The sequence below is a fragment of the Lipophrys pholis genome (genome assembly GCF_963383615.2).
Source record: "Lipophrys pholis genome assembly, chromosome: 11".
NCBI lineage: Eukaryota > Metazoa > Chordata > Actinopteri > Blenniiformes > Blenniidae > Lipophrys > Lipophrys pholis.
This window is the reverse complement of record NC_137631.1, coordinates 12,176,772-12,190,612: the sequence shown is the minus strand read 5'-3', so window position 1 is coordinate 12,190,612 and position 13,841 is coordinate 12,176,772. Positions and strand designations below refer to the sequence as shown.

The 13,841-nt window shown below is 42.0% G+C and overlaps 1 protein-coding gene across 6 annotated transcripts in view; it reads left to right on the top strand.

The window, feature by feature from the left end:
• The first annotated feature begins 6,403 nt into the window (after nucleotides 1-6,403).
• The window catches only part of ptdss2 (phosphatidylserine synthase 2), a 25,718-nt gene continuing 18,280 nt past the window's right edge, over nucleotides 6,404-13,841 (top strand). The window contains exons 1-3 of one of the 6 annotated variants that reach the window (XM_080476139.1): nucleotides 6,404-6,593; nucleotides 7,418-7,823; nucleotides 11,864-11,965. In XM_080476139.1, the coding sequence (XP_080332265.1) occupies nucleotides 7,597-7,823; nucleotides 11,864-11,965 (329 nt within the window). In that variant the 5' untranslated portion in view covers nucleotides 6,404-6,593; nucleotides 7,418-7,596. Of the gene's footprint in view, nucleotides 6,594-6,802; nucleotides 7,344-7,417; nucleotides 7,824-11,863; nucleotides 11,966-13,841 lie in introns of those variants that run through there. The other 5 variants (XM_080476144.1, XM_080476143.1, XM_080476142.1 and 2 more) reach the window with 5 other exon arrangements.

Below are 13,841 nucleotides of genomic sequence, written 5' to 3'. Positions count from 1 at the left end.
ACCTTTCATGGTGAGTATCTGGGTATATAACCTCCCGACAAGTCGTAAGTCAGAGCAGGCACCTCGGGCGACTTTCTCATTGGTTGCCGTAAATCCAGCCCTCTCCAGAAACACAGACAACCCCCACCCGATTTCCCTTCGACCCCCTGTGCCGACTTGGCTGTGCGCCGAGCAGAGCGCAGCGTTTTGATTTTCCTCGCAGTGTCAACCAGATAAAACCCAGCGTACTTTCCCGGTGTCAAGGGGAAGGTGTCGGAGCTACATTTCAGGTTTTAGGCAGAACATTTCCCCCTTTTTAGCTTGCTTCCGTCTTTGGATACTATGGTTTTAATCCCTCATCCGTTACATATAATCTCACGCGTCCTATCACCATATATAAATGTTACACACTTGGCATTGTATTGTATTGAAGCACCAACAGGTGAACAATGTTATCCCGACTCGTTTTTCTTTTCTTGATTTTTCGTTGTTGTTTTTTCTTCAATTTTCGAGCACAAACTGAAAACATTGGCTTTCGCTCGTTAAAGCTTCTGTTTGATACCAACACGTATGCACAAACCCACATTTCAGCCTTTTCACATTCTCATTTCTCCTCTTCTGTCTTTCACCACAATAATACCACTATGAGCTCATCGGATCTTATGTAGTCTGGTATCAGCAGTCCGCTGCAGGGCCTTTGAGCTGAGACGGCTCATTTGGTTTTACGCACAAGAGCATAGTAAACAACAGTAAGGAGAAGCGGTCAGAAAAGAAAAAAAATGTTTTGTGTAGGATAGTCATATGACCGTCTCATGATTTATTAACCAAGAAAAACAGTTTGAGCTTTTTTTCCTGACAGAAAATTGATTTTGAACAGATAAACTTAAGAGTATTTACCATGCAAAGTGGATTAAGGCTCATTATCATGTCAAATCACAGTTTTTAGTTTGAGGATAAGCGTGTTTGGCTTAAAGATAATGACACAATCAGCCTGGTACTACTACTATGTGCCAAGTTTTTGCGCAGCTTCGTGTGGTAATAAGTGCGTCCAGAACATTGAGGAATAACACACCATCACTTCCATCTCACCAGAACAATAGCGGAGACAACTTTGGCTTTCGAGTGCTGGTGGAGTCCGTCGAGTCTCCGGATCCAAGGCGGACCAGGGACAACGCCTTAGCAGCAGACTGATGGTGCACAGCGACGTGCAGTGGCTCAAAGCACAACTGCAGCACATCAAAAGTGCAGACGCAGCAAAATGTGATGACGACCACTGAAAGATCGATAGGAAACATAAAGTATCATTATCACCAGCAAAAGCCGAACAATTGTGTCTACTAAAATGATCACTGATGTATTATATTGAAATACATACAATGTTGACGATTTCTGTAGCTGTAGGTCGGTGTGCACACTTCTACCATGTATTACTTAAAATGTACTCAAACTGTAAGTCTTTGCTCACAGAGGAGTGATTCCCAGAATGAATGAGCACAGACACAATATGTGCTCCATGCATCTCATCCATCTTAATAATGGTCACTCAAGTGTGTGAATAGATGAATAAAATAAATTAAAACAAGGAACATAAAATAAATTGATGTTTGATTAACACTTTTGTTTTTTCTCATACCATATATGAAACGTTGCTTTGTCACAGATCAACTGAAAAACTGAGCACCGACAACACATACAACAAATAAAATTTGAAATGGTGAGAGAAATTCAGAGAATACATAAAATGTTGTTTTATAATACCCCACATGGGATCAACCGGGCGAGCGAAGATGAATGGAAATGTTGTTTGTTGGCTCCCTCTAGCGGTGAAAAGGCACGTAAACATATATTGCTTCATATAATCTTGATTGAGTGCGCTCTGGTATTTTCAATTTAATTTGTATTCCTTATTGCCACTTGAGAGAGCAAATAAACAAATGAATCACTGATAAGAACTAAATATCGGGTTTTTTGGCACATGAAATGATGACCGATGTTCATAGGACATCGTTCTACTTTGTTTAAAGCTTATTACATATCTGCTCTGCGTGATACCTTCAGGCACACTTGTCAAACAAATATCATCAACTGATGTTTTGAAGGCCACAAGATTGCAAAGACGACGTCTGTATTAATCATGTTCGGAGCAGCCGAATGGCCATGATGTCTCCTGACAGAGTTGTGTCTTTGAATCACACAGACACACGCACATATTTGAGATGGCTTAGCTTGCTTTTTGACAGAAATGGAAATATCTAGAGGGCTGAGTTCTACTTAAAAAGAGTCTGCATGCTCTGCCTGACTCCGACATCTCGTTGATTAATGGAGCGAACAGAGACCAAAAACCGGTTTGGGGGTGTGTGCCTGAGCAGTGAGGCATTTTGAAGGGCTCCAGCTATTGTCAGGTGTTTGATAAATCACCGCAAGACATTGAACCCACTGAAACAAAAAAACGGTTCATGATCATATCAAATGTTTTTTAATAGGGATCAAAAATCTGTTATGTTATGTTTTTTTTCTGAATAAAGAGGCATAGGGCCTGTGGTTAAAGGTGAATAGTCAAACTGGTTCAAAATGACTGGAAATCAATATTCCAATTGCCATTCGTGACAACCAAGGCAATTAACAACACTTTAAATGTTGAAGCAGATAGGCTACAGCAACAGAAATCCACAAAAAATGTCACTTCTGTCAGAATCCACAATGCACATGAGCTCATCAAAGTTAGTCAGCAGAAATTTTAGCATGTCAAATTACCTCAAGCATCAAAACAAAACATGAGTTCAATTGACTCACACGGCCTCTGCTAATCACCTAATTTCAATCCAATTGAGCATTTTGGGGATGTGTTGGGAAAGGAGGTCATAGTTATGCTGTGTCATGTATACAAAGAATGAAAACAGTTAGGGCACAACAAGATCCGACCCAGTAATGACAAAGCATAACTAATACTGTGATAGCAATGAGAAATATAATAAATATGCACAATGATGTCTTAAAAAGAAAATCCATCTGAGTTCCTATGTTAAAGCAAAACCACCTCCTTTGCCAGAATCCCCAGTGAGGGGTAAACCTTCTGAGCCTCACTCCAAGATATTTATTTTAACTCTATCAATCAACGTCTACTTTTAACTACTTGTATTGACGTTTGTTTAGCAGGTTGCTGCTGCTGCTGAGTGTTCTTTCTGACTTGTAAAAGCGTTAACTACAACGCCCTCTCCACACCCACCCCCACACAGCCCACTAACCTGAAGGGACTAATCCTTTTGATGTCGTAAAGGGGCTGTGGGCGTCACTCCTGGGCCCGTTTGAAGCCAGATAAATGGTCATTTGATCCCACCATCAAAGGTAAAACCAACAGAACTGTTTTCACTGCATGTTGCCTTTAAGCTTGATGTTGGCAATTGTGATAAATCAGATTAGACTGATTTCCTTGATGAGTCTGTGACTATTTGACAGCCGCTGGTCCACCGTAGTAAAACAGCACTTGAACCACTCTCACGTCAGGAGTCATTTTCAGTTGAATCCTGATGTTTTTCACTTTATGAAATACTTTTAATGGCTGTTCGGATCCATAAGCAATAAAAAAACATGACTCTTTTAATTTGAATTATCCAGTACAACTGCTACTACTTGTGACTTTAGGCAAAAGTTTGTTTTTTAAGTTTAGTTTGTGTTCATTTCGCTTACATTAAATTGAGGCCGAAACATATGTGTTATTGAAAAAAAAAAAAAAGAAAAGAAAAGGAAATGGGATCCTTCTGACCCAAGTTTCCTGAAACTTTCCGGCACCCCCAGAAAAACCAGCCACACATTTTGAAAGCTAATGTAGTGCAGTAATACGTGTTGAAGCTCATCAGATCTTTCAATCAAGATACATACAAAATGTATGGCCGGCTGTGTCTTCAAACTTGGATTCTACTAATAAGTCTGTTTACTTGCAATCTCAGATCCTCTTTTTTTTTTCTGTCTGTGTAAAAAAAACAAAAAAACTAAACAGAGGCATTTACTCTTTGCATATATTACTACTGAGCTGTGCATCAACTGACCACGGAATAATGTTGCGTCAACACTTCTTCCTGACAAACGATGTAAGACTCTCATAAAATCCACTTACTGAAGCCAGCATCCAGCTGGACCACAGATTCCTGCTGCCAGAACATGTTCTGAAATGACCTGACCCCGTGTCAAGCACTGTGAAAACATTTTGTACAGAGCTGCTTGTTCGGGAGTTAAAATAGCTCTCGGAATGTTTTCATAATACTTTTGTACGAGTAGCGACCTTGCCTGCACTGCGCGCTGCTCGCACCTAACGTGAGCTGTTTCTGTCCTGATAAGATTTTATAGCTACGTGCTTTTGTGTGGGTGACTCTTTGAACTCCGCTTGAACCCCACCTCTCTATTATTCTGGCAGCAAGAGACGTTTCAATGCCTTTCCTGTAAACGACTTGTTACGTTGCGCTTCACGTAGGGACATGATATTCCAAGAATGGTCTCTGATGAAACAATGAATGTAGTCAAAGAAGCAACAAATCAGTGGGGTTTTTTTTTTTTATTTGGTTTTTCTTGCTCATTGTCTTATCTTTCACAAAGTCATACTTTCCTACGACACTTTGTTAAGACAATAAAACCTTGTGGTTCTCTCACCAATCATTTACCTGTCTGAAAACAAAATTTCCGTCCTCACAGTTTATGATCTACAGTGGCCTTCGGGTCTGTTTGCCTCAACAGTGGTCATCTAGGTTATCCAGATGGTTGCCACTGGTAACCACCCTGCAAGCACACAGAACCTCATCACAAGTTCTCAACCTAAGATGGAGTTGCAGTGTTGAAAATTGGCAAGATGTGAAACTTCCGTCTGTTTGTTTTTGTTTAAAAAGAGTATATTTGTTTGAAAATACAGCACATTTAAACAGATGGCGCACGCTTACATGGATTGTGGTTGAAGTAATGTATGTATGCCTACAATCAATAGAAGCAGAAGATTCTAAATAACACAGTAGAAATCAAAAAAAGGAAAGACCAATTGACATCAATTACAAAATAATTTGTAGAGGTGATTCATTTCTAAAAACATTTTCTATGGGAGCAGCATGTGGGCCTCTCTCGTCCGCTTTGCATGGTAAAACTTTTTCGCAGCTTTTCGGGATTTGTCTGGAAATGCTTAGCTGTTAACGTCCCAAAATCTATCGGATTGGTCCTTGAATGATGACAAATCATGAGTTTGTCAGTGAATACTCATCAGTTCACTGGTTCAACAGAGAAAAGCTGGTAAAAACCTGCTTCAATAGCTGCAAAGGAAGAAAAGTGCTTGCACATTTCAGGTTGCTTCATCAATGGTCCTACCAAGTTGAGCACCATTAAAGAGAATAGAGTAGAATAGAATTCCTTTATTGTCACTCTCTAACAATGTTCAAACAGAGTTAGCAGCAGTGAAATGTTGTGACAGCAACCTCAGTGAGCAATAGAAAAAAACACACACACACTCGTAGAAAATTATAATACAGAGAGATGAGATGTAAATATTAAAATCTTAAAATATGTACAACCAGATTTTTCACAAACTATATGACTACAAAGCTAACATGTGCAAAAAGTGATATTTCCTTTTAGCCATGACACATGATGGAATAAGGGGCCAGCACAGGTGGGGGTGGGGCTGGGGGTGGTGGGTAGTGCGGGTTTGTATGTTCTCCCATGCAGTGTGTGCATGGGTTTCCTCCAAAAACATGCATGTGAGGTTATTTGGTGACCATAAGGTGTGAATGTGAGTGTGGCTGGTTGTCTGCTTCTGTGTGTTTGCCTTGTGATGAGCTGGTGACCTGTCCATGGTGCCCTCCCCCATAGGAATTGGCTCCAGCTCCTCTGAACAGGATGACGCGGTATAGAAGATGGATGGGTGGATAACTGTCACTCGTGCATCTTTTGATGAAAAACTATTCAAGTTATTGAGAAAATACAAAAATGTTGACCCCAAATTGCAATGTAACATTCACGAGTGAATATGGGAACGTATGTTTGATCAGAAAAGAAAATAAATTATCATTCTTCAAAGCATTAAGAAAAAATAAATACATAAATTAGTCTTTATATTAACGAAATTATTCCTTATTGGTTTATTTTTATTTTGGAATTTCTCTAATTTGTTGAAATCAAAATATTGGTAATTTTTTAAACTGTTTATCTTCTCTGAGCTCTTATTAATATGAGTTTTACTCTATTTCATGTGCAGTTTCCATTAGTGATGAGACAGAAAACAACTTGCTGTGTGTTTTCAGAATTTCGACACTGGACAAAAGGCGGAAGATGGCTCAGCCTGTCAGCGCTTCATGTCGCGTGATGCGAGATCCTGTTATTTCAAATTAAGAGCGCCGCACAGTGAGTTGAGCGGGGATTATTTTATTGTGGAGATTTGAAGTGGATGCGGGATTGTTGCCCCAGTCAGCGCTGGGGCCATGTGATGTGTTTGTGTGGACACAGTAAGATCGACATTCTGCAGCGGCATGGCTGTGTTCAGTCACTTTTCATGACGGATTTTAAAGGCTTGCACTAATGTAGCGTTCACAGTTTGGGGGACTGGTCCGGGATTACAATCTGTAATCCCTCAAATTCATCTAGTAAGTATCATTAGCTTCATTTTGACTCGGAAAACGCCCGTTTTCTGCGAGAGGGTTAATAGATATCTAAGTTCTCAGTGAACTTAGTTCCACTTTAACACGAAAACGTTCTCTGGATTAAAAAAAAAAAGAAAAAAAAGAAGCGCAACTTTAATGAAACCCGTAGCTCTTGGCGCATGTGCACTGTGGCTACACCGACCGTGGTCTGCGCATGCGCGAGTTATAAAAACAACAATGGCGGATCCCGGTGTAACGCTTGTGCCGCTTTTTGATTTAGCGCTTCTCTGACACGTTGCTCTGTACCATCACCTGTATCACTAAAGCTATTTCTCGCAGATACCGCTTGGGCCCGTATGACGAAGAAGGACGGCTGAAAAGCGTTTTAATATTGACAAGTTCTGTCTTTCGTTCGCATGCGAGACACACAGCGCCCGCTAGCGGCTTGGCATGCAAACTAAAGCGGTTGCTGCTCGCTGTCTCGGGTAGTTATATCAAAACGTGTTGTTTTTTTTCGCCTGGAAGAGTAACTTTCCTGTAACGGAAGCACCACGGCGTTTCCAGTAGTCTTCTCTCCAGGGCTGAAGTCTGGCTGAGCAGGTGATAAACACGGCGTGCTAACGCAGCTAACTGCGCCGGGTGACATGCGGGCTAAACGCTCCCACACCGTCAGTCATTCGCCGTCTATTACTTCTCCGCTCGAGTCACAGGGTGGCCGTTGTTGACACATGCCGGTCCTGGAGACGCTTTGTTGTGAGTAGGAGGCGCTATAGAGGAAAATCTCAGCACGTTGTTTCTGATCCGCATGTGTTTGACGTGATTTTCAGGTTGTTCTCTCCTCCCCCGGTAACGCTCGTTTCCTCCGACCACCCCAGGATGCTCCCTGTCACTTGGGTGGGGCAGACGCGGGTGACGGTAGACGGGATCGGAGCTCAGGGATCGCTTTAAATCAAGGGCACCGTCGTGGGCGGTCGGTCGGTTTAAAAAAAAAAAAAAAAAACAAGCCATGACCAAACCGGAGCCCAAGAAAAGTAGCGTGACCGCCTCCAGCAAGTGCGCCACAGCCGCATCCGCTGCCGAGCAGATCAACAACAACGGCTCCGTGGATCCCGGCTGTCCGGAGCAGAGCACCGTAACCAAAGCCAAGGTGATGAAGCAGACCTCCAGGGAGAGTCTCCACCGGAAAAACACCGAGTGTGAGGTGTATGACGACGGGACCAACACCTTCTTCTGGTGAGCACTTTGTGACAATGTCACAGCCTACATGATGACTTTTATTGAACAGTTCCTGTCGGGGAAAAAAAAACAGAAATGTGCACAGTAAGGGTGTGTTATGTATCAAGGTGAACTGAAAGACGAGCTTAAGTGACCACTGTTAATCACAAAATACCTTGTGACCTTGGGCCAAACCTCTAAATATACACCGATCTATTCCTGATGTCAGCGATCAAAGTCAAATCACTGGCGATATTGTTAAAATTGATTGCAAGGGATCAACAGGGCATATTGTCTCTGTCAAAAGAGGCTCATGTGGCTTGCACAAGGTCTGAGCTTGCTGTTGGCAGGACACCCGTTAATATCCCACCCTGCCCCTTCAGCAGAAAGAGATCCACAGCTGACAAATATCATGTCCATTCAGCATGGCTGAGTGAAATCTGCCCGCGCCGTCACAATTCACACACACAGAGTGAGCAGTTGATATGTACAACCTGCAGGTGTTGCAGAGCGAGGGTGTTGCAGCCAGTCTGGAAAAGTGGCATTCCTTTCTGCAGCCGTTTTTTTTTTTTTTAAATTGACAGCTACCTTCAGCCTGTCGCCCTTGACGCTTTTTAGCGCAGCGAGGGTGTATGTGTTTCATCTCTGCTTGGTGTGCAAAGCAAGGGTCAATAAGAAACTGCTAAGCGATCCAATATCTTTGGCAGCAGACGAGGCTGGTCCTCCCAGAGAGAGCCTTAATGAGAATCTTTTATTACAGTGTTACAGCTTTGTTCTCTGGGTTCAGTATTAATATCATAAGTAGCAGAAGTACCATTCGACTTCATAAAGAAACACGTATTCATAGTGTATACGGTGGATTCTATTATATTACATAATAGTGACACCTTCCCAAATCCTTTCCAGAGTTGCTCTAAACTCAGTTTGACATTTGTCTAATAGATATCCAGTAATACTGACTGTAGAATTGAATGCAACTTTTGAGTGGAGAGCAAAATTCAAGCATTGTAAAGATGTTGTATTAAAATATTATAGTTAGTTTGACTAGTTTCTTCCTGAGTTTGTCCAGCTCTGGTTGAAACTGATTTATGTCATTCAAGGTCAGAGATCTGATCCTTGCAGTTTAGTTAAAGAGGTGGAACTGGGTCCTGTGAAACCAGAGAAAGCCTAAATATACAAGCTCAGAGAATAAAACAGAACTTTGAAATGCATCTCACTGGAAATGTGTATCATCTCGGTGTGAAAAATAACAAACATTAAAAGTTCACACTCCTTAGTTATGTTCTTTACCACACTTACTGTCCACTCAATTATCAAATGAAAACACGAAGAAGAATTACAAGCCACAATGTAATAGCTGTTGCAAAATATGGTGTTGCTTTGCCACAAACCAGCATGAGCAGTCCAGGATATGGCAGTGAGAACGATCTCTGTGGATTTCTGCCTGTGGAGTCAGAGCAGGAACACACTGTCTGTGTGGGAGTCAACCAAGTGTTTCAGAGTTAAAACGAGGAACTGTTTGTGGATGACGGCAGCTTCCTCCAGTTGTTAAGGAGGACGATCACGTGGATTCCAGCCTACCTTATTGGGACAGATTGGAGGTGGAAAAGTCTTGTTTTTCTTTCCAAATTTGATTTTGATTTCCAACCACAAGTCAGGTGAATAATCTGTCTTTGAAGCTTCACTGGCTTCGGCTGCACCGCCACACTGTCATCCACGTCCCTTCACTCCCAGTGTTGTGCGGTTGTCAGGCAAGAGAGAGGCCAGGCCCTCCCCTGTGTCTCCTGCCAAACAGGTTGGATCGGGAGGTGGAACAGGGAGAAAATTCTAATAACACCTGGCACACCGTCTTGTGATTCAGACTGCGCTGAAGGGCAGGTAGAGGGATGATTGCCGTTCTTCAGTTTGACCAATGATAGCAGTGACACAAATGGAAAATAAGCTTTTCAAACTGCCATCACATTGCACTGTACAACGCTCTCAAATAAACGGGCTGATCTTGTGTCATCACCAAGCTTGTTTTGCTTAAGCCTCTCATTTACCACGGTTGCTGTGTCAAAATATTTCAGAGCAAATCAATGAGGCATACAAAGGGGCTACGCTTTCTTTAATTTCAGTTAACAAAGAGACGACATTCATTGAGAAACAATACGATGACCACATCCTTCAAACCAGTCCTCTAAGCCCCAGTGGACCAGTTATGAACAAAAACTTCTTCTTTATTCTTGTTGGTCAGTGTTGGCCCGCACACAGCATGTTTAACACCCCTGCTCTAAATAGTCGCACATTCTGCTGCCTTTCGTAGTTTACTGAGTTGAGAGTCACAAACTGCTTTCCGTGATAGTAAATCACTGTGTTGAGAAATTCGTTAACACGGGTGACGATTACGAATGTAATACCGACTACCTGATTTAATTATATCACATGTTATCAAGAGTACATAGGGTTATATATATATATATATATATGTCCTTATGTTTGAGAAGGCTATTGACCTTAACTGACTCCTCTGTATTTTCAACTCTTTTTCTTTATTGAGGCTGCGTCATAGATCGAAAAGCTTGGTGAGATGGGAGACCTCAGCTCAAGAAAAGAGGTTTCTTAGCAACCAGTGTTCATAGATGCAGCGCAGGCGTGTCAAATGTTGACATGTATACAGCCACCTAATATTCTATCAGATGTATTGTGGAGCTCTAATTCTGAGGAGATTTGACCAGCATGAAGAGGAGAGATTTTTGAGGTTACGTAGGAGCAAAATGACCTTGCTGCTCCGTCCTTGCTATTGGGACTCATTCAAAGCACGTATTTATCCCTGTGCGTTAGAAAGTTAAGCAAATATTGTTGATAAGAACTGAAGTTTGCTCTGAATACCAGTACTTAACATACCACAAAAACGGAAGTTTATTTTTTTAGACGCTCCTCTCTCATTCCAGAAGCTACTGTAAACAAACACTTATTAAAACAAAGATTTCCCGGGATCCAAAGCAAGCTGCCAGTGTATTTCATTAACATTTCACTTATCTGAGCTTCACAGCCTGCTTTCAGCTTACCTGCTCACAATGTCCTTTAGTGGAGCACTGGGGTGTTTCTGACTGCTGCAGGCATACACTGAAGAAATGAATAAAGAGGGGGAAATGGCTAAAACGTATTCAAAAAGCTTGGTTTTCATATGACCCAATGCTTTCTGTATTAATCCATATCTCAAGTTTCTATGTAATGTGTAATGAAAAAGTATTTTATAAATGTCGGTATGATTCCCAATGCTTTCACTCAGCATCTGTGGAGTGAGATAACAAACGGATCTTTTAAGTGATCTATCTCTTTAAGTAACCTGTCTTTAGATCTTTCTGGTGGTCTGACTGATTTCACATCGCTGTTTGACTTGGACATTATCAGTAATCACAATAATTAGCCTTTGCCCCCTAAGTGTAGTTGAAGGCCACACATCGTACTATAAATAACAAAGGCCAAGGTTGAAGTGCAGCCATGGCGTGATGCGTGTGGTGTGAGGCTGTGGACTTCCACTCATCCACTCACATTCAATGTTGGATATGAGGAGTTTCACAGGCCACAGTTAGGGGGGCAAGTCCTCAGGCATTTTGATGCAAAAGCAATTTTTGATTTGTATTCTTTCCTTTAAAGGAAATTTTTGAACTGAAGTTTGTGGCACATCCTCTTTTTTTTTTTTCCCCCAAACTATTTTCAGCCACAGTAACCCAGTTTCTCAAAAGAAATCATTTTAAACTCGTGGTCTGTTTTTATCTCATCTTCACTGCTTTCATTTAGTAGTTGTCTGTACTTTTACGATCAGGAACGTAGATGTTTCAAATAAAGGCGCAGGGTGCTAAGCTTTGTGAAGTTGCTTCTGTTTATCCATCGTCAACATGTTCTCACTTTACTTGCAATGCAATAATGAACCTAAATGCTCACCCATGGTGCCGTCACTGCAATGTGTATCATAGTGTTTTCAGCCCTCAAGTGACTTTTATTGAATTTTTCTTTTGGGAAATTGTATTAACATCCCTCCTTCTGCCTCTGCTCTCTTCTTTTGTCCACAGGCGAGCCCACACTGTGACGGTGCTGTTTATCCTGACCTGTGCGCTGGTCTATGTCACACTGTTGGAGGAGACTCCTCAGGACACGGCTTACAACACTAAAAGGTTAGTTCACCATTTCGGTTTGGTCCAAAGAGCCAAAACCCTGCAGGGCAGGGCAGCCAGCCCATAACATCTCACCTTAACTACTGGAGACTTTAATTTAACTGAACTTTCATGCTCTCATGTATGTCTTCACATAAATAGTCTTCTTCATGTAGTTGCACATTTGAGCTTTTTTAAGTGTCATGAACTGGCGAACTGTGTTGTTTTTCTACGACTGATATCGATGTAAAATGACTCTTATTCAACACTTTGTTGTGAAGCCACAACAACACGGGTGAGTTGTTTCCAAGTGAATCACTTTTTGGTAACATTCACCTTAAGCCCTGCTGGCTCCTCCTCAAGGCCCCGTGTAGAAACATGTTGCTTTTCACCCAAATATGAAATCCCGATCAGCACAAATACTACACCATGGTGTACCGACTTGAATTAAAACGAGCTTCTGAGTATATTGAGGGGAAGAGGCTCGGAGGAAATAACGGAAAAGTGATTCAGTTTCCTTTTGTTTGTGCCAACATGAGAAAGTGGCACAGTGCAGCTGGGTCTGGAAAGTCGTTGGCATCTGTGTCAACTGCTCCAGAAAACGGTGTCAGAAACAAGGCTCCACTGCAGTAATCGAAAAGTGCTTAATGCTTCATACGAAAGAGTTTGAATAGCAATGTAAATATATTGTTATTGATATTTTGTTTTTGTCTGGTAACTTCGGTTGTGGTGCACGTGGTAGTGTGATTGTCTTGGTGGAGTCTGGCGCCCGGAGGTGTTTTTCTTCACACACTTTGAGGGAAGATGTCTGTCACTGCTCTGTCATCTCTGAATGAGTGTTGTAACTCGTGACTTATTCACAAAGTATTTGATAGCAAAGTTCACAAGAGTTGAACTGGCATCGTGTTAAAAATGTCGAAAGACCCTGTTCAGTAACAAAGCTGTCTTTTTGTTTATCATTTGACTGGCTAAGTTTGTTGACACACTTGAGGCACAAGCAGCCTGAATCAGACTCGTGTGTGTGTGTGTGTGTGTGTGTGTGTGTGTGTGTGTGTGTGTGTGTGTGTGTGTGTGTGTGTGTGTGTGTGTGTGTGTGTGTGTGTGTGTGTGTGTGTGTGTGTGTGTGTGTGTGTGTGTGTGTGTGTGTGTGTGTGTGTGTGTGTGTGTGTGTGTGTGTGTGTGTGTGTGTGTGTGTGTGTGTGTGTGTGTGTGTGTGTGTGTGTGTGTGTGTGTGTGTGTGTGTGTGATTGTAGGTTGTGTTTATGTGCATGTTGGTGCTGCGAGGGATTGTGAGAAGGTTCTTAACAGGATTTGCTGCAGTCAGCGCTGTCCGGCTCGTCAGGATAAAGACCCTAAAGCTTCTTCCTGGCAACACACACACACACACACACACACACGCAGTCACACTGGTGGTCATGCTCTCACTTGTGCACGTAAACCACACGTAGTATTATAATTAAGAATTATTTTCCCAAGCTATATCTTCACTTCCACACAACATTGTACTCTTTAAAACACACACACTTAAATCCCCACCCACACTCAGTCATTCACAATCAATCACTCAATCTCACACTCGTGTGCCCACACTGGCTGGCAGACACAAGCTGTAATCTCATTGCATGGCTAGTCCCTTAAGCCTACTCTCTTTACCTTTTAAGTTCGAGGAATATCCTGATTTGGTCTTTTGGTTGCCAGATCCCAGTGCAAATGTTTTTCTGAGATTGCTCGGATCGCTCGGCAAACAGAAGTAGTCTGTCGTGAGGCGTAAGCCCGTGACCAGCAGCTGAGACAGACCTCCGGATTGTGGTTAAATCAAATTATAGCTCATTACTTTCCCCTTCCTTCGCTGCATACCTACGGTTTGTTTAAGCCGTTGATATGTCAGATATTTTTA